At 62.7% G+C, this 19,799-nt stretch overlaps 1 protein-coding gene across 7 annotated transcripts; it reads right to left on the bottom strand.

Moving 5' to 3' along the window:
* Positions 1–3,887: 3,887 nt before the first annotated feature.
* Positions 3,888–18,759, bottom strand: ZMIZ2 (zinc finger MIZ-type containing 2). 7 transcript variants are annotated; one of them, XM_023250124.2, is made up of 19 exons: positions 18,645–18,759; positions 12,880–13,013; positions 12,606–12,720; positions 12,105–12,307; positions 11,669–11,861; positions 11,215–11,478; positions 10,877–11,053; positions 10,274–10,351; positions 9,920–10,088; positions 9,152–9,296; positions 8,490–8,700; positions 8,035–8,140; positions 7,743–7,900; positions 7,125–7,192; positions 6,745–6,813; positions 6,262–6,512; positions 5,726–5,937; positions 5,407–5,646; positions 3,888–4,737 (listed from the first exon to the last, which is right to left on the bottom strand). In XM_023250124.2, the coding sequence occupies exons 2-19, from the start codon at positions 12,927–12,929 to the stop codon at positions 4,630–4,632; spliced, it is 2,817 nt and encodes a 938-aa protein (XP_023105892.1). In that variant the 5' UTR covers positions 12,930–13,013; positions 18,645–18,759; the 3' UTR covers positions 3,888–4,629. The 7 variants fall into 7 exon arrangements, with proteins under 7 accessions (XP_023105892.1, XP_023105891.1, XP_019680764.1 ...); XM_023250123.2 differs by lacking the exon at positions 18,645–18,759 and adding an exon at positions 18,281–18,363; XM_019825205.3 differs by lacking the exon at positions 18,645–18,759 and adding an exon at positions 14,232–17,235.
* Positions 18,760–19,799: the final 1,040 nt, after the last annotated feature.

Raw genomic sequence — 19,799 nt, 5'->3', positions numbered from 1 at the left:
CCTCAATCCTCATCGGAGCACATGCTCGCCAGACACCTGCCGGCCATCCCACGGTGCACCTGCAGGACACAGGGCCTCAGCTGGGACAGCGGCAGGCTGGTTGGAGAGACACAAGCAGGCAACAGTAGGGGTGCTGGGTGCTTAGCCGGCCATGGGGTGGGGGGGCTCGTTCCGGGCACCGGGGCCTCGTCCCTGCTTAATGTCTCGGACAAACATTGCTGGCTTGGGGATAAATCGCGACACAGAAGTTGGTCCTCGCTCCCATGGAGCTCACGGTCTGGAGGGTGGACACTTAAAAACCAAGGCTTGTCTGACCAGGAGCATTCAGGCAAGCTCTAGACGTCCCTTCTAGGGGACAGGACACACAGGGCAAAGCACTGAGTGTTGCCAGGACCATATGTACAGGTGAACGTGGGGCTTTTTGTGAGGCAACTGGCCCAAATTGTTCAGAAAATCAGTGTGAGGGAAAAAAGCCAAGGGCTCTTCTCTCTTAGAGGGAGCAGAGACACAGCCACCAGTCGCAAAATGTGAGCCTTGACAGAGTCTCGGTTGGTAAAAGTTATAAAAGGCATTGGGACACTGAAATGTGACGGAGGACGCGGTGGGACTGGATGTGCTCATGTAAGGGAACATTTTTGTTTCTCCAAGACGCAAGCTGAGGTGTTTAGAGACCAAAGGTCCATCTGCAACTGACTTTCCAAAGTTGGCAACAACTGTGTGCATATAAAAAACACAGCTACAAGAAAAGATGGTGGGAGGAAAGAGGCAGCAAAATGCTCAGTCCGCAAACCCGAGGGTTGTGCAGACGCTCCCTGTGCTGTTTAACTTTGCAAAGATGGAAGTGTTTTTGAATAAAACATCGGGGGGCGTCTGGGGTGCTCAGTCGGTTAAAGCGTCTGACTTCGGCTCAGGTCATGATCTTGTGGTTCATGGGTTTGAGCCCCACGTCGGGCTCTGTGCTGACAGCTCAGAGCCTGGGGTCTGCTTCTGGTTCTGCGTCTCCCTCTCTCTGCCCCTCCCCTGCTCACTCTCTCTCACTCTCAAAAATAAATAAATAAATAAATAAAAATAATAAAATAAAATAAATTTAAAAAAATTGTGAATAAAACGTGGGAATGATCACTACCAAGTTGTCTGTGATCAGCTCTATGGGGGCCACGGAGGCAGCCATGGAGAGAGCAGTGGCCACAGCAGGCGCCCCGACTTGTTCTGGAGGAGGGCCCCCTGGGGCAGGGGCAGGTCAGGCGAAGCCTGGATTTGGGAGGAGAAGCCTGTGTGTCTCTGGCAGGTGGCCTGTGACAGGTCAGCAGGGGCCGTGGTACTTCTGGTACCTGTTCCCTGTGGTGGGGAGCACTCCTGACTCTACCCTGGTCTCGATCCCCTAGCCAGCCAGCCAGAGCCCCCCCACTGCAAAGCAGGTGGCTGAATGAAGCCTTGGTGGGGTGTCGGCGAGAGCAGGCAGGGCTTGGAAAGGCGGGTCTCTTGCTCCCTGGCAGCCGCTGCTCTGGAGAATGAGGCCCTCAACGGGGGCAGGCCGTTCCGGGGCTGTGCCTGCCAGAGTCCGGCTGTCCCCAAGGCACTGGGTGGCCCTTTCAGGATGGCTAGCTTCCATCCTTCCCTTCCAAGCTGGTCCCGGTCACTCGCAGCCTGAGCCGTGGCGAACGCACACGGAAAGGGCACAAGTGGAGGGGGCCTGGCCGGAGGTGTGGAGGCGGGAGTGGTGTCAGCTCGTCCCCCACACCCGTCACAGACAAGGAGGTACCAGCCTGGGTGGCCAGCAGCTAACGAGGGGGCGCAGCCCTGTGACCCCACTGACAGGCTCAAGACCATGCTAAGTCATTGTCTGCTGACAGACGCAGAGTAGTGGTGGGTGGCCGCACAACAGGGACAGTGACGGTGCATCACCTCACACGAGCCCACTGCACTTAGCATCTGGGCAATTCATAGACACCAACTTTAAAAACTGGATTGGGGAAAAAAAAAAACTGGATTGGGCAAGTGGCCAGTGATTCCTAACCTCAAATGTAAGCTAAAACAAGTGATCCTGTCCAGGGACCCTCCCTCCAAAAGGGGCCTGGTGTCCCGACTTGTGTCATGATGCCCATCCTGGTCCCCGTGGCTGGCCCAGCTTGGGAGGGGGTGAGGCAGGGGCCGCGCTGCAGGGAAGGGGCTCCTGAGGCTAAAGATGGGGGATTCCTCGATGTCAGGTAAACGAACCCGAGCTGCATGGGGTCCCAGCTTGTATGTGTGTGCTTGGAGGGCGGGTTGACCAGGGGCTCCGCGACCATGCTAGAGTGTGCACTCTGTGGTCCCCTCGCCTCCTGGGACCTGCACACTGGGTTGTCTGTCTTCTCCTCTCTGTGACGGTGGCCGCAGTTTCTGGCCCTATTGCTGACCTTAGTCACTCGGTCAGACTCCAGGTCGGATCATTCTGTCGCTTCTTAGAGATGCGCGTTTACCTGGTCTCCTCTGCATGGGCCTTGATTTCCTCCTCTCTGCGGCTTTGGACTGTTTCCCTAGTTCCTTCAGGTGCAGAGTTGGGGTGTTGAGAGCTGTTGGCAGCTAGAAAATTCCCTCCTGTCGCTGCTTTTACTGTTGCCTCTTAATGCCTGCTTGGCTGCAAAGTATCTTGTAATTCGGCTCCGTACTCCTCTGCGCCTTGGACGGTAGCGGTTGTTTGACCTCCACGCTCGTTACTGTTCCATAGAAGGTTACGGTGTCCCACCTGAATGCTGTTGGTAACACGCAGCCTTGTCCCGCTGGGCTCAGAGAAGGTACCTCGTAGGATTTCTGTCTCTTTAATTTATGGAGACTTGTCCCGTGGCCTCAGGCAAGGGATGTCCACCCCCCCCCCCCCCCCCCGGGCATTTGAGAAGAGCTGGTGGGTGGTGGTCAGTGCTCTGAGTCCCGCCGGCTTGTTTTCATATTGCACACATGGCAGACATGAGGACATGATGAAGCACGAGGACAGCTGCCACTCACCTGGAGGTCATCACCGGTACCCCCCATGGTGAAGCACGTCGGTGTGCCCTCGCTGTCCCCCGGAACTATAGCGCATACATAGGAGTCCCGTGAAAGGTAGATTTGGTGTTGTGCTTTACTAAAATGGCACGTCCTATGTGAATGATCGCACTTTGCTGTCACCCCACGTTGTTTGAGGGGAGTCCCCATGTGGCCCCGCCCATCCCTTGGGAGGACTGCCTCAGCTCAGGTCTAGAGTTCTCCGTTCCACCTAGAAGCACCCAGAACACGCTGACGGTGCACGGATGTCCAGCGAGACCACACCCCGCATGGCACCCTGCTCTGCCCCCCCCCCCCCAGGTGGACAGCACTCTGGACGGGCCCCTCGTCCCCTGCCATGCTGGGTGGCACTTCCCATTCCCTCAGCAAGAAACAGGCTGCAGGCAGACACTAAGGCTCATGCCTGGGGTCCCGAGATGTCAACGGCTAAAGCCACCTGGGGCTGGGACACCTTCCACCCGAGCTTTCAGCACCGCACCACAGGGTTCAGACCTGCTGTACAGGAAGACCCTCGGGGCCAGGAGGAAAGGGCCACCCAAGCAGGCACCCAAGACGGAGGGGCCTGCAGGACCTGGGAGCCCAGGACCACCCTCCATGAGCCGCCTGGGGCTGGTGTCTAAGGCCCCTCCTGAGGCCCCTGGCTCCCTACCCCAGGCACGTCCACACACAGTGACATGGTGGCAGATGTGTCTCCTGGCCCTGGTGACACCTCACAAAATAGTTCTCCAGCTGAGGCCAACTTGGAAAATTCCAGAGACCAGGAAATTTACCGTGAGGCAGGAACAGCCGGGTCTTGGCTTGGAATGGAGCCCTGCCCACATGAGGAACACGGGCAGGGCACAAAGGAGGGACTGGCCAGGCCCACCTTGAGGGAGTCCTTTAATAGAGACTGGCAGACAGGGGACACGACTGGCCCCCCCTCCCCCACCCGGCCTGGCCCCGGGGTGGACGTGGGAGAGGCAGTTTTAAAAAACACAGCGGGACCAATTCTTCACGTTCACGGAAAAGGGGTACTCGGGCAGCCCGCTGGAGTCTGTACACAGAGCTGGGTCTGGGCACCTACCCCCAGGAGACCGAAGCTCACGGCCATCTGCCCCGCTGACTGCACCCAGGAGGGGCAGGAGCCCGCGGGGTCCCCGGCTGCTTGCCCAGAGCTCTTAGTGTTTCTACACTATGTACATTGTTGTGCTTTGGACCTCCTACCCCATGGCCCTGGCCTGAGGCTTCGGGTGGGAAGACGGACCCGCTCCCACTGCGAGCTCAGGCTCAGGACAGGGCCGCCCTGCTCCTCGCCAGGGAGCCACAGGGTCACTGCAACAGAAGGGTAAACGCTGGACAAGATGCAGGCTGGTGGGAGCAGGCGGGGTTGGGTCCGGGGGCGAGGTTGGGGACACAGGTGTGTATGGACGGGGCCCAGCTGGGGTCAGGGGCAGCAGGTGGTGGATGGGGTGGGGCTGAGCTGGGCGGGGGCGGTGTGTCTGAGGTCTCCTCCCACCCAGCGCAGCTGCCTCCACGGTCCGGTCCGAGGGGGGTGGTGGGCAGGTGGCTGGGGCAGGGTGTGGTGGCATCTGCGGGTGTGTCCCCGCCAGCTGGGCGGGGGCGACAGGATCAGTTGTTCTCGAAGAGAGAGAGAAGGTCGTCATTGCTGTTTGTGGGGAGGTCAGGTGGGCCAAGGTAGGACAGCAGTTCTTCGGGGTTGGTCAGTTCTGGGAGCAGCTGGGGACAAAGCAAAGCCATCAGCAGCTTTGGCCTCAGGCCCACCACACCCCTGCAGGGGACCCTGTGCCTGAGCCCCTCAGCCTGCATGGGCCTCTCCCTGCCGAAGGCTGCTCTTTGACCAGGAATCACTCCATACAAGTTGTCCAAGGACAACCTGGGACACAGAGCGTCTGCCCCAGGGGGCATGCATGGGGCCATGTGGGGACCCCGATGTGAACAGAGCAAATGCAAGAAGTGGGGTTTCCAGTGTCTGGGATATTCTGCTTTGAGCTGCTCTAATTTTCTCCCGCTGAACTTCAGGGTGTTCGGTTTATTAGAGAGAAAGACCGTTACCTGCAGTGCACGCACTGATTTTGGCTCACGCGACACCTGTGGGTCAGCTCAAACCACACCGAGGCCAGTGTGGTCCTCTGCAAGCCCAATCTTCTTGGGGACTCTACACAGGTTCCTGTAGCCAACTGCCTGGACAGAGTCATCCCGCGGCTACTCAGGTACCTGACACTCATCATCAAAAGAGCTGACGCTATCTGACCAGCTGTCCTGGCTTCGAGGTCACTAGGGCGTCAGTGTCCTCCCTTCTATGAAGCATGTGGACCCTGGGGACGACGGACACACCGTCCCCAGCCCCAGCTCCCATGCGCTCCCTGGCATGGGGCCTGTACTCACGTCCAGGGCTGGTTCCGGGGCCTCCCCCGCCCCAGACATGGGGGGCCCCATCACGCCTGTGGCAGTGCTGAAGGCCAACTCGCCGATGGGGCCTGAGCTCACTGGGCCCAGGGGCTGCCGGGATGCTGGGGGAGGGTTTGGATGGTGCAGCTGGGGCCCTGGGGCCCCTCCAAGGCTGGGGGCGAGCAGCCCTGGAGCCCCTGGGTTGTGGGCAGGGTCCAGGTGACCCGCTGGCGGCATCTGGAGAAGGAGAGAAGAACCAGGTAGAACAGCTCCTGGCCCCCTGGAGCTGGCCCTCTGCCCCACAGCTTGCACTGACCTGGCCTGGGAGGCAGGGAACAGACTTCTCAGGTGTCAGGAGGCTGCTAGGAATGTCGGACTGGTAGGAGCTGGGGGGTGGCCCCGGGGTGAACTCAGGAAGGGCCGGGGTGCTGGGCGTGGTAGGCGGGAAGGACTCAGGGAAGGTCCCGGGTCCCAGGAAGCTGGAACCTGAGAGCAGAGCCCATGTTGGGTGAGGCCTGGGAGCTGGCACTGGGGAGAAGCCGGGGGGTGAGGGGGGCTGGCGGCCCAGGCTCCCAGCGCTCTCTGCAGGTAGCTCTGGGTTTTACAGAAAAGAGCATTTCCTTTCATCACAGGGGAGCGGGCCTCACCCAGCCACACCCACACATGGGGTCAGGTGGGGCCGGGCCCCCAGCAGGCCAGCAGAGAGCCTCCGTTCCCAAATGCCGGGCCCCCCTGCCCGTCCCCATGGCGTGGCCACACCTACCCCACCAGGTCCCCAGGAGGCCCCCCCCAGGCCCAGGGCCCACAGCAGACTGGTCTGGAGAGAGCAAATCACTGGCCCGTGGCACTCACCCTGGCCGGGGTAGTCACCAGGGGCTGGGGCCGGGGCCGAGGGGGGCTGCAGGGGGGCGAAGGGGGCGGCGGCGGGGCCCAGGGCTGCTATCATCTCCATCACGCTGGGCATGAGCATGTGTGCGGGGCTCACGGTGCGACAGCGCTTCAGCACTGGCCCGTCCGGCTCTTCCTTGACGTGAACATCGGGCTTTACGGGCACCGGCTTCCAGCTGCATGTGGGGTCGATGGTGATCTCCTCGTAGTCAGAACTGGGCAGGGACACACGGCTGGTCACCAGCTGTCCTTGCCGTCTCTCTCGGCCCCTGGCCCGCTTCTAAGCAGACCTCCACTCCAACGCCTGTAGCCGCACGGCCCATCACACAGGCCCCGTGGGCGGCCGAGCCCGGTTGGATGTGGGTTCCATCTGCGGCCGGAATCAGCCCGCCCCGTGGCCGAGCTGTCATAGGGCCGCCGGCGGCGGGACGGCACGAAGACACTTACTTCTGAATGTGAACGAGGACGCCCAGCACATACTGGTCCACCTGCAGGCCCTCCAGCAGCGCTGTCTTGCTGTAGGAAACCAAAGGCATGTGGCTCAGGGGTCTAGCCCGACCTCGCCCCGGCACACTTCTCGGCTCTCTCACCCTGCTTGAGGCCACATGGCATAAAGTGACCCCGCATGTGATGACCCCGTGTACACGGACCCCACGTAAAGCTATTCTATGAGATGATCTCAGAGATGACCTCGCACAAAGCGACTGTGTGTGTGAGACTTGTGCCCTGAGCCGCACCGTCCTCGTCTGCTCTGTGACCCCCTAAACCTGGGGTTTTGTTGGTCCCCGTGCCTGGGATCCCAGGAGGACTGTCTGGGAGACACTCACTTGCACACAGGGCACCGCCAGGTCCCCCGCTCACAGTTGAGCTGCAGGTAGGACTCCAGGTCGAAACACTGCGGGGAGCAGGAGAGATGGCTTCTCACGCGGGTGCCGGGGGCAACCGGGCTGCACTTTGCGATTGAGCCTTGTGGTTTCGGGCTGAGTTACGTGAATGTTGAGAAGCCACATGGGCCAGGCTTGCCCGGGGCACCATGCTAAGTGCTTGGCCCTGGGAGCAGCCGGGAGAGCACAGCCCTCGTGGGACTAGAGTGCCTTGTGGCCAAAGAATAGGGTATCTGTGCTGGCAAAGACCCGCCTCCGGGACACGGTGCTGAAGGGAAACTAGAGCCGGGGTCTGTGCGTGCTGCTCCTGGCCAGGGCAGGAAGACCCCACCCGCCACCCTGACGCCTCTTGAGACGTGACACGAGAACGCAGGAAACCAAGGGGTGCGCTCCAAGAAACCAATGCCTGGTCTGGGGAGCACATGGGGGACGGTCTGGTGAGTGCGTGGGGGCTGGTCTGGGAAGCACGTGGGGGAGCCGGCTACCCACCCGCTGTTTGGTCACCTGCTGGTGGAGGGTCCGCGGGAAACCGCTGCACGGCACAAGTTCTGGACCACCCACCTGTATGTGGCGACAGTCATGGCCTCGGGCGGGGAGCTGGATCCTGCGGAATGTGATGGGGCACCTGAGGGACACCTTGATGGCTGTCTGCTCCACCCCGTCCTCACCGTTGGGCCCAGGGGTGCCGGGGACGGTGCCGCTGCTGAAGTTGCGTTTTACTGGCGTGCACGGGGAGAGGACTCGAGTGAGGGGCCGCCAGCTGGGCCGGCCGCTGCCCCTACCCCCCGAGTCCCCAGCCCCGGCAGATGTGGGGGTGTGCCATGTGGTGGCTGGTCACCGGGCGGCCACTCACTCTTGGTGATACAGTGCTCCGCGGGCAGGAGGCGCTTCCTGAGGAGGCCCTGCAGCACCGAGCGGACGGACGGCCGGTGCACCAGCTGCAGCACGAACAGGTGGGACTGCGGGAGGTGAGGAGGGTCAGGGGCGCGGCCCACACCCCCACATCCCGCACTAGCTGTCTGCCTGCGGCCTGTCAGAGCACCGACCCCCAAGAGCCCCCCTGCACGCCCTGCAAACTGCACCTCGGTGTCTGTGCAGGGCCTGGGGCTGCCTGGAGTCCCCAGCAGGGGAGGGTTCAGGTCAGCCTCCCCCTGGGGAAGGACAGGCCGCTGTCTTGTAGGGAGTAAGCGAGAGCGCCAGGCCCCGGTGAGCAGGCCTCACCAGGGAGGAGGGAGGTCCCCTCTCTCGGCAGGGGCTGGGGTCAGGGGCAAGCACAGCCAGGCCCCTGCAGGCCCAGGAGGCACTCACACAACAGCAGGCTGTGACCGTGATCTGGATGGTGTTGCGGCCCGGCTGGCACACGTGCTTCAGGTACAGCGGCTTGTGGGAAGTCTTGTTGTCGCCGCGCTCGATGGTGAGCGGGGTGGCGTTGACGCTGACCTGCACCGACGCCGGCCAGTTGGTGTTGGTCTGCCGGTCCTCATGGTGATAGCACTTGAACTGCAGCTCCAGGTCTGGCCTGCGAGGGGTGGGCCGCTGAGCAGGGGATGCAGGGCGGGGCTCGGTACAGAGCCACAGTGGGGATGGGGCAAGAGGGCGGGGCCCTAGAAAGGGGCCGTTGGGTGGGACCACTGAGAAGCCTCAGGCAGCCGGAGGGGGCTAGGCAGCTAGGCAGGGCCACAGGGCGGGGCGGGACCTCTGGGAAGGGGGCTGCAGGGCGGGGTCACACTGTGTGGCGGAGCCGGGCTCCAGGTGGATGAGATGTGGCTGAGGGGCAGGGCTTCATGGAGTGGGGCGTGGGTGGGAGGGAATATCTTGGGGTGGGACCTCACTGTGGGGCGGAGGCACTGAATAGGGGTCTCTAGGCGGGGCCACACTGGGGGTGGGGCCTCCGGAGGGGCGGGGCCTCTGAGAAGGGCCAGGCGCTGGAGGGGGCTGCGCAGCTAGGCGGGGCCGCAGGGTCCGCTCACCTCAGCATCAAGGTCTTGTAGACAGAGTCCCGGAGCTGGAACGCGTGGTTGCTCACAGCCAGGTTGTGCTGCAGGCGGAAGGGCTCCAGCACTACCCCGTCCCGCACCGGGAAGGTCAGCCGCAGCTCGTCACCCGGGCCGCTGCCTGCGACACGCTGCTATGAGCCGGCCACCCCTGTGGCAGGGCCCCGGGTTGGGGGGGGGGGTGGGGAGGGTGGGCAGGTCCCCTCATCCTCCCGCTCAGGCTGGTGTGGGTGGCATCTCCCCCGGGGTCCTGGGCCCGGCCATCACCCCCAACGGGAATAGGATCTTGGTTCTGTCCTGGTTCTCCCGCTGTTCTGTCCTGCCTCAGTCACCTGGCCCCATGTCCCCTAAGTTATGACTGGAGAACGTGCCCCAAACCCAGAAGAGGGTGCTCCTGTGCTTTCAGAAGGGGTGCGAGGCTAAGAAGGTGTGAACGGACCACCTGCCATCATCCTAGCGCTTTAGCTAGGGTTCTAGGACCCCAGCTTCTGTGTGGTGGTCTCCCCCAGAGCATGGGTCTCTTAACCAGGAGTGGACCTCAGGAGGCCCATAAATCCCCTGAAATTATACACAGAACTTTGTGTGTGGGGGTATTTTTCTAGGGAGGAGATCAACACCTTGAACGGATGTGCAGAGTTCTAGGAGCACAAAATGAAACTGAGGGCCCCCCACCCCCACATTCCCTACAGAACTCTGGGGTCCTGGGACCCCCGCCCAACCGTCTTAAGAGCAGGTGACACTCACTGGGGGGTGATGGGTGCAAGGAGCTCACGCTGGGCTTGAGGTCCGGCAGGAAGGGCGATTTGACCTCCTGGCTGGTGGACATGTAGGGGATGCTGCTGCCGGGGGTCATGGGTGGCGTGGGGCTCCCAGGCAGTGGGGAGCTGGGGTAGCCAGGGATGGAACGTGTGGGCTGTGGGGTTGAACAAACAGTCAAGGTGGGATGGTGGGGGGTGGAGTTTGTTCTCGAAGCACCCGCTGGGACCAGTCACAACAGAAACGGGCAGGGGTATCCGGCTGGCCACCCGCACTTCCTCCTGCTTGGGTGCCCTCTGTCCACGTGCCCACCCTGAGAGCCGCCCACCCATGTGCCCGTACCCCACTCAGGCCGGGCTGGCTGTAGCTGACGCTTCCCCCGTTGAAGTTGGCACCCTGCCCGTTGAACTGCTCTGTGGGCTGTAGGGAAAACACGGTGTGCGCCCGGGGCCCCAGCCTGCCCGCCGCTGGGCCCCTGAACCTGACTCAAGGAGTGGGCTGGGGGCAGGGAGCCCACCACACACATGGCACTAGCCTGTTTTCTCTGTACACTTTTGAAGTTTACCATGTGATCTGCAGGGAGCACGTATCATTGTGTAATTAAAAAAAAATTGCTACTATAGAGAACAAGATGACCCCATGTGTCAGAGGGGTTTTGGGAGAGCCACAGAGAGGCTGAACCCCCCCCCCCCAGGCCTTGCTGGGCTTCTCCATGGTGAGTGGAGGGAGTGGAGACACTTGTCCACAATGAAATTCAAGTGACTTGGGGGCCTGCCTACTGCTCTCTACACCCAATTTCCAACAAGATATATGAATTTCAGAGGGTCCTTTCAGAGCTGGATCCCCACCCTGGTCAGGAACCCTGTGAAGCTCCTGGCTTCTTGGTCACCCTGAGTGCACAGGGCCCAGCAGGAGCTGTGTCGGGCCCGGAGGAGCCATGCCTACCTTGTAGTGCAGTCCTGCTGGGCCAGAGGCGGACAGGGACTGGCCCACACCCTGCTGCAGGGGCAGCCGGTGCCCAGGGTAGGAGGACGGAGCAGGGGGCGGCCCGGCACCGGACGTGTACTGGGTGGCACTGGGTCCGTACTGGCTTCCTGGCAGGTACTGCTGTCCTGGATAAACCTGAAAGAGGCACCATGCCAGGGGAACAGGTGTCGGGGAAGCCAGGTCCCAGGGAGGATGTGGTGCCCGTTCCATGAGGCGTGGCCGCTTCTCTCACACAGATGCCCAACCTCACCATGGGTCTGGGTGGAGCTCAGGATGAGGGAGGAATGGACACTCACCTCACTGGAGTAGGCTCTCTTGACCCCCTGTCGGGGCAGTGGCTGGGCCTGGGGAGGCCCAGGGTACCCGTGCTGGGGCAGGCGCTGCCCTGCATAGAGGGGTGCCATGCCTGCTGCCCGGGTGGGGTTCATGCCCATGGGGTTCATGCCAGAGGGGCCCAGCAGCCCTCCCACGCTAGTGGGGTTCATGCTGCCAGGGACGCTGGGCCCCCGGGGACCTCCATGCTGCAGGAACTGGCTGTTAAAAGCCTGCCCAGCCCCTATCTGGGGAGAAAAGAGAGGAGCCATTCAGTACCCCCACCACTGTGGGTGCTGCCCAGTTGCCCCCTGCGCCCCCTCAACCCCCTCGTCTCTCTGTGTGCACATCCCCAGTCCCCAACCCCAGCTGCCCGACTGGTCCCTGCCTTCCAGACCAGCACATGTGGGCTGCACAGGAGGAGCGGCTGGGCCTCACCGCTCCGTACTGGCTCAGCTCCTGGCTCTGCTTCTCCTGGAGGGCGGCCACGGTGGCCGTGGCGGTGGCCGTGGCGGTGGCCGCAGCAGCAGCCACTGCAGCTGCTGCTGCCGCCTGAGTAAAATCGGTGGAGGGTCGTGTGGCATGTGAGGGCAGACCCAGGCCCCCTGGCCCCCCCGGGCCGCCCGCATACCTGTGAGAGACACAGATGGCTTGGCTCAGAAGTGCTTCCCTGCCTGTCGCCCGGGGGCCACATAGCACCTGCCGGAGCCCCCTTCTTGTCTAGATGCTCCAGTGTCAGCCGTGGGAGCCCGCAAGAGCATCACACTCACAACAGTCAACAGACTGGTTCACATGGTCCCAGGCACCTGCCAAACCAGAAGCTTTGCATCTGGAGGACTCCCAGCACACCTCACAGGTCAGGGGTCCTGCTTACCCAGCCGTGAAGCCAGGGCCCCCTGGGTAGCCCCCGCGGCCATACACTCCTTGCTGCACGAAGCCCTTGTTGGCAGCACCCTCGCCAAACGCCTGCTGTCCGAGGCACTGTGCGGAGTTCAGGGCAGGGCCACCACCTGCCACACCAGGCATTACAGAGCTGCCGGGGGGGCTCCCTGCAGGGCCCATGGGGTTCCCCAAAACCTGCGAGGAAGCAAGAATTGCCAATGGGAATCATCCAAACAACTCACTTCCTGCAGTTGCTCTAAAGGGCTACAAAGGAGAGGCCTGCCAGTGAGGGGCTGGGGGCAGAGGTGAGGGAGGAAGGAGGGGAAGAGAGGAGGGGTGCAGAGGCCCAAAGACGGGGGAAGAAGTCCCACACAACATGTGGTGGGGGGACTCGTCTACAAGGATGGGGCAGACTCGGGAGCCCAACCCCATTTCTGTCTAAGGTGTAGGGGGGCCCTGGCAGCTCTCGGGGGTGGCCCCACTGAAGGCTCACCTGACTCGGTGCCGCGTTGCCGACGCCCCACACGGTTGTGACGACAGACAGCGACCCTGCTGGCTGAGTGGCGCTCTGCTGCCAAGGCACCGGCTCATAAGCAAATGGACCATCACTGCAAGTAGACAGGTGGGTGGGGAGGCCCAGGTCAGGAGGCCACAGGTGTCGAGACCCCTGGCTGGGGAGGCTGGCAACTGGGGGCGGAGAGGTCCTGCCCTGCCACCCCACCCGTACCCGAGGCCTGAGAAGGGAGGGCAGCAGGAGACCCACTCACCCGTGCGGTGTGGGGGGCAGGGCAGGTTTTACGGGGTGCATGGGGTTCATTGGCCTCGGGCAGCCTAAAGGCCGGGTCTGTGGGTGGCAGGAAGTAGTCCTCACAGCTGTTTACGTGGGACTCGGCTGGTCTGGCTGTGGGGACAGAGGAGGACGTCAGTGGAGATGCAGTGGCCGGGGGCTGTCGGGGGGTGCCGGGAACCCCCAGCACCAGGCCCCCTTGCTCTGCTCTGATGGAGGGCCGGGTGACAGCGGGGTCTGAGGGCCACTGTGGGGGTGGGGGCAGCCTCAGCCTGAATTGCCCACCCTGACAAACCTCTGTCCTCTGCACCCCTAAAGCCAGCCTGGAAGCCAGCATTAACCCTTTCAGGCCAGGCCCTGCTACTCACAGCCCCTGAAATAGAGCAGGCTTTCTGACCCAGATCCTTTTCACACGCCCCTCCCTCAAGAAGGCCTGGATATCCATTAAAGTCAGGGAACTCCCAGGACCCAAGTGCCAGAATCCCCCAGGTAGGCCCCAGGGTGGAGGCCAAGGCCAGAGCCAGCAGAGAAGAACAGAGGAGGACCAGCTGGCGGCCACCTTCTGCTCAGGCTCTGAGACTTGCCCACTCTGGGGAGAGGGCTCTGCTAAACAGGGCTGAGCAAGGTCAGCCAGCTGCCGGCTTCACCCTGGCCTGGGGAAGGGAGTACAGGTCACCTGCGTGCTCCTGGCTGACAGCCCCTCGAGGGCTGACGTCGGCACAGGGCCAGGCGGACCTGACCCCCCATGGGCCACAATGACACCGAGAGGTCCCCAAAGGGGAGGGACGCACACACGGAGCAATGGGCAGGGGGTTGGTGCGAGCCCAAGGGCATGTCAAGGGGCCAAGGGGAACACGGCAGCAGTGGCTGGCAAACTTTCTTGGGACCCATGTGCCCGTGCAGGGGGCGTCCTCCTACTGTGCGAGGCTCACTGCCCCCTCCAACTGCTGTCTCAGAAAAATGAGGGAGGGAGGGCCAGGCACTCACATCCTCCAACACTCCCAAAAGCAAGCCCAAGCCCTTGTTGGCACCCCCAGGGGCATGCTGCACACCTACGTCTGCCTGATCCAACCACAGAGGCGCACTGGCTGTGGTTCTCAGGGGTCCCTGGGAATCCCGGGTGGGGGGACTCTGCCCTCCTGGTGTCCAGGTTCTGTCCTGGAGCACCAGTGCCTTTTAGGGGCTGCAAGCCCCCCCCCCAACATGCACACGTGCCACCCTGGACAAGCTAATGTGTGGTGGCTCAACCCAGACACCCCAGCACTCACAGCACCTCCCTCTGGCCTAGGAGTGAGAAAGTCGCCCCAGAACCCACCCAAGCCCGTGACTCACATTCCTGAGTGCTGACCAGGGACCTCAACGTTACCATGTCGTCTGTAAATAGTCCTGGAGGTGCGTGTGGGGGGACCCTCATCAGGGACCCAGAGCAGGGAAGGGGTACAGTGGGAACTGTGACATGGGTGGTTCTGCCTTCGGCCCTTCGTGCCACTGAGCACTGAGGTAAGTGGGTCCCGGAGCCGCAGCAGAGCCGGGGCTGGGGCAGAACAGTTGGCAGGTCTGCCTCCTACCTGGCTCTGCTCCCCCTCTGAACGCTGTTCTCCCCTGCCACCCAGACCAGGTCCCACTCTGGAAACAGAGGCCAGAAAATGCAGGAGTCAGTGGGTCCAGAAGGCTGTGGCCCCAGGAATCTGGGTAGACACAGGCCTGCGAGCCAGGATCACCCAGCCAGGCTGGTGTCCTTGGTCCCTACCGTCCAACTCCAGGACAGTGATGCGGCCACCATGGATATGGATGGGTGGACCTGCCAACCAATGGACCAGACCACAGAGGGCACAGACCAGGCACCGGAGGAAACCAGCATTGCAACGCGGGGCTCCCACAAGCGAAACCAAAAGTTCTAAACTTCACATCTTGTGCAAAAATTAACTTGAAATGGGCCACGGATGTAAATGAACAACAGAAAATGACAAAACCTTTGGAGAAACTCTTCGGGACCTGGAACCAAGAAAAGAGCCCTTAGATGTGACACCAGTGCAGTCCTCACAAGGGAGAGGGGGAGTCATCTCAGAAAGGCCCTGCTGATGCAGAGCGACAGGTATGACCGCAAGTCGCATCTCTGACGAAGGACTAGTATCTAGGATATATAAAGAATTCTCAAAACTCAAAAGAAAAATAAACACCCCAGATAGAAAATGGGCAGAGGACACAAAGAGACATTTTAGCGAGGAGGTCATCCGGACGGCATGCCGGCTCAGGAAGAGACAGACATCCGACGTCATGGCCACCGGGGACGTGCAAACTAACACCACACGGAGGCATCGCTATGCACCTATCAGAGTGGCTACAACAGTGACACCACCAAGTGCTGGGGCTGCGGGGACTGGGGGGACTGGATCTCCTACCCACGGCGGGTAGGACTGGAAAATGGCGCGGCCACTCTGGAAAACAGTCTGGCAGCGTCTTGTGAAAGTCGGCACACAGCTACCAGGCAACCGGGCGACCGCACTCCTCTTCGAGACATGCAAGCTGAGGTTCACAGAAAACTATGCGCGTGTCTACACCAGCTTCCTCCTAGCAGCTCAAGAACGGCCACCCAGACGCCCTTCGGGTGAAGTTAGCCAGCCGTGGGGCGTCCACAGCCCGCGGGCATGAAAAGGAAGAGCGAGCAGGAATCCCCAGAGGATCGAGCCGTGGAAAAAGCCAGTCCCCGAAGGTTACACGCGGTATGATTCCCTTTATGTAACGTTCCTGAAATGATGAAATCACAGAAGCGAGGAGCAGAGCCCAGCTGCCAGGTGGGGAGGAGGGAAGCAGGTGCGAACAGAAGAAGGTGCGGAAGGAGAGATGTGCATCTGGCCCGTATTCCCGGAGCATCCCAGTGTGACGTGCCCGTCGTCTGGTGAGACGTCACCGCCAGGGGAGCCGGGAAAAGGATACAAGGGTGATTTCTCACAGCTGCACGTGAATCCGGAATTCTCTCAGAATACAAGTTGACTTGAAAAACCACCACCACCACCCGTGGTCTCCACAGAGAAGCCCCCGGCAATGCTCCCTTAGCCCAGGCTGGTTGGGCTGGCCGGGCCCACTCAGCTGTCCCAGAAGCAGGGGGGAGACCAGCCCCCTGCCCGGTGCAGAGCCCCAAGACTGCAGGTGCTCCACTCTGCTCCGGGCCTCCTGTCTGGCACATCACACTCACCTGGAGGGCGGGGGCCGGAAGACTCCTGTTTCTAAAGAGCTTGTGGGTCAGGGTCAGGCTGCTGCTGACGCAGGGACCCCAGTCTGAGAGCCCCGGAGATCTGGGGAGGAGGGGGCAGGGCAGGGGCCCCAGGAGGCCTCCTACATCACCCCCGAGACTTTTCTGCCACGGACGAGACCACAGACGGTTCCAGTTCCCCCTAAGCCTCCTGCACGCCTGGGTGCTTGGGTGTATGTGTGACTTCCTGCCAAACTGAGTCTGCTCTCCTCCCTGAGAAGACCCAGACTCTCCGAGTGGGGCACCCCACAACCCGCTGCTCCCCACAAATGGACAGGTGCCCTCTGAGTGCAGACCCTCCTCCCACTTCCTGGCCTTGAAGACAGAGCCAGGAAAACCGGTGTGGGCCCATGGGGCTTGTGCCCCAGTGCCAGCTGAAGGCCGGGACCCCTTGGCAGAACTGCCCTGGTTCTGGTTCTGTGCCCCATCTTTCTCAAGAAAACTCACCACTCAGGCCCCCTGCCCCAGGGCCTCAGAGCAGCTGCGCCCAGGCTCCTGCGTGCCAACCAAAGGCAGACGTTAATGTGGGTCAACCTCTTCCACTCCACCCTGTCCAGGCCGCCTGGTCACCCAGGGGCGGCACGCCCCATGACAAGCCACCTGACCCTAGGAGGGCAGGCCTACTCCACGGTCACAGAGCAGGGAGCCCATGGTTCCAGGGCGAGTCCCCAACCGGAGGGACACCAGGGTCAAATGGGCTCAGAGGAGGTAGAAATGACGGCTCCAGTGAGCACGACGGCACAAGGTGGGGACTCAGGTGTTCTGGTGTCTGCAGATCCTACCGCTCTACATGTGAGGCCCCAACACTGACCAGCTAACTAGAGTCGTCCGAACACCCAGGAAGGAGCATTTGTGAATGGCCCAGACACCGGACACATCAGAGACCAGCTACAGGGTTTCACTACTCTGAGCCTCGGTTTACAATGTGTAAAATGGGTACGTGGTAGCCACCCCAGGACTGAGGAAAGAGGAAGACACATGACTGCATTTATGCCAGCAGCCCTGACTGCTGTAGTGGAGGCAGCCACCAGTGGACACGCCATAGGGAAGCCTGGCTGCCCTTGGAGTCCTCCTCAGGCACACCCTGCCTGTCCTTCATCATCTCCTCCTCCTCCCCCCCCCCCCCCCCCGACTTCTATTCCCAGCCAGTAACCAGCCCCTGGGCATGGCAGGTCCTCAAGGCCAGTATCCCACCAGGTGAGGCTAAGACCCTGCACGGATCCTGGCACCTCCCTTGAGCCTGGAGAGGCCCCCGCTGCTAGCAAGCCAGGGTCTGGTTGGTGAGTCTGTGCTCACTCTCTCTACATCCACCACCGGCTTACAGATCAAGTCACGTGTTCTGTGTAGGTCCCTGCGAAATCTTGAGATAAAACAAACGACTTACAGACGTGGCCATAGATGTTCTGCAACTATCAGGAAGAGAGCAGGGCAGAGAGGAAGCAAGTGTGGGGGGGTAGGAGGGAGTAAAGGGGAGCAGGGCTGTGGGGAAAGGGGACCAGGGCAGGGAGGAAGCAGGTCATGAGGGGGAGAAAGGAGGATGGCTGGGAGCAGCTCAGAGGGGGAAAGCGGAGGAGGAAGGGAGCAGGTCGGGGGAGCAATACACCCTCCCGCCTCAGCTTCGTGCGTCCCGTTTGGAAAGGGGTGTCCCCACGGAAGCCGCGGCCGGAGGCTGAAAGGTCGGCTAGTGTCGCCGACCCGAAGCAGACCTGCGTGGGTCCCACGTCGCTGGACGGTGGGCGCGCACGGCCCAAGACAAGCCCGGAAGGCGAGCCCGCCGGCCAGAGCGCGGGGCGGAGGCGGCGGAGCCAGGTGGGGCGAGGGCCGGGGGTCACCCTCCCCGCTCAGGAGGTCGCCGGGGCCGCGCACACCCGTCGGGCGCTCGGCCGGCTACCAGTCCCAACAAAGGCTCAGGTGAGGGTCTCCCGGCGCGCACGGGGTCGCTGGGCCCAAAACCGCGACGCGCACGCGGCAGGTGCGGCAGGTGGGCGCCGGAGCCGCCCCCAGCGCGGCCGGAGCCCCGGGGCAGAGGCGCCGCAGCGCCGGGCCCGGGGCGCCGCACCTGCCCACCGCGCGCACCTGCCGCACCTGCCGCCCCCGCCGCCCGCACCTGCCCGCCCGGCCCGCTCACCTCCGCCCGGCCCGGCCCGGCCCCTCGCCGCCGCGGCCCCCGGCCCGCGCCGCTCCATGCGCTCAGCCCGCCCTCCGCGCCGCCCGCCGCCCCGGGGCCGCGGCCGCCACCACCCGCGCCATCGCGCCGCCGCCCGCTCCGAGGGCACAATGGAGCCGCCGCGCCGCTCATGCATATGCATGACGCCGCGCGCCGGCCCCGCCCCCCCCCAGGCCAGAGCAGTGGAGCCCCGAGCCGGCGCTCGGGCGGGGCTGCCGCGGTCCCGCGCGGGACGAGGTGGCTGACCGAGTCGGGCCCAGCCGGGAGCGGGCGGGCAGCGCGGGCGGCGGGGGACCACGACCGGCGACCCGCGCTCCCTCCACACCTTTCCGAACGCCGCGCCTGCGGAGCCTCCAAAGCTTCCTGCTCGCTGTCCGCCGGGGCGTGGCCAGATGGAGGGGCGGGGCCTGATGGAGTGGATGGGCCCGGGCGGCGGCGGGGACGGCTGATGGGCGGGGCCTGTCAGGGGGGGTGTCAGAGCCTGGCTAGGGGGCGGGGCCTGGTGGAGGTGGCCCGGCGGAGGGGCGGGGTCCAGCCGGAGGGGCGGGGCCTTGCAGAGTGCGGTGTCAGAACCAGACTGGAGGGCGGGGCCTGGTGGAGAGGGCAAAGCGGAATGGAGAGCGCTGCCGATAGGCGGGGCCTGTCAGAGGGGAGGGGTCCGGCAGGAGAGACGGGGCCTGGTAGAGGGGGTTCAGAACCGGGCTGGGGTCGGGGCCTTGCTGAGAGCCGGGCCAGTCAGATGGGGGGGCAGGGCTGAGGGCGGGGCCTGGGCCTGTCAGAAGAGGGGTATCATAGCCTGGCTAGGGGGCGGGGCCTGGCGGAGGGGGCCGGTGGAGGGGCGGGGCCTGGCTGGGGGCAGGGCCTGTCTTGAAGGGCGGAGGCGGGAGGTGAACAGGGTCTCTTCAGGGGCGGGGCCTGGAGGGAAAGAGGGCCCGCCCACGCTGGACGGGTCGCTGTAGCGCTTTAGCCGATGAAGCGCCTTCTCTGATCTGCCTCTGATCTGATCTGATCTACCTTCCTGATCTGATGATCTACCTTCCAAGTACTGTTCTCACTCTTTCAGTTGTCCGCTTTTTCCTATCCTTGCTTTAGGGACACCTCGTTCTCCTGGGTACTCATAATTAATCTTTTTTTATCGGGGGAGGGCCAGAGAGAGAGGGAGACACGGAATCCGAAGCAGGCTCCACGCTCCGAGTTGTCAGCACAGAGCCCGACGCGGGGCTCGAACTGCCGCACCGCGAGATCATGACCTGAGCCAAAGCCAACACTCAACCGACTGAGCCACCCAGGTGCCCCTCATCTTAGCTATTTTAAAAAGTATTTTTGAACAATTACTATGCACGGGGCAGTTCTTTATTTTAAAGTTTTAATTTATTTTGAGCAAGCAGAGAGGGGCAGAGAAGGAGGGAGAGAGAGAGTCTCAAGCAGGCTCTGCACTCCCAGCCAGAGCCTGTCATGGGTGGGGCTCCGAACTCACAAA

The sequence above is a fragment of the Felis catus genome, chromosome A2 (assembly GCF_018350175.1).
Source record: "Felis catus isolate Fca126 chromosome A2, F.catus_Fca126_mat1.0, whole genome shotgun sequence".
Classification (NCBI taxonomy): Eukaryota; Metazoa; Chordata; class Mammalia; order Carnivora; family Felidae; genus Felis; species Felis catus.
The sequence above is the reverse complement of the archived record's forward strand: the minus strand, read 5'-3'. Positions and strand labels throughout refer to the sequence as shown.

Coding starts and splice junctions, on each gene's coding strand:
- ZMIZ2 (XM_023250124.2), bottom strand. CDS start 12,929: ATGAACCCCATGCACCCCGTAAAACCTGCCCTGCCCCCCACACCGCAC. Junction 12,721..12,879: donor CTGCCCCCCACACCGCACGG/GTGAGTGGGTCT, acceptor GTCTACTTGCAG/TGATGGTCCATTTGCTTATG. Junction 11,862..12,104: donor GGCCCTGGCTTCACGGCTGG/GTAAGCAGGACC, acceptor TGTCTCTCACAG/GTATGCGGGCGGCCCGGGGG.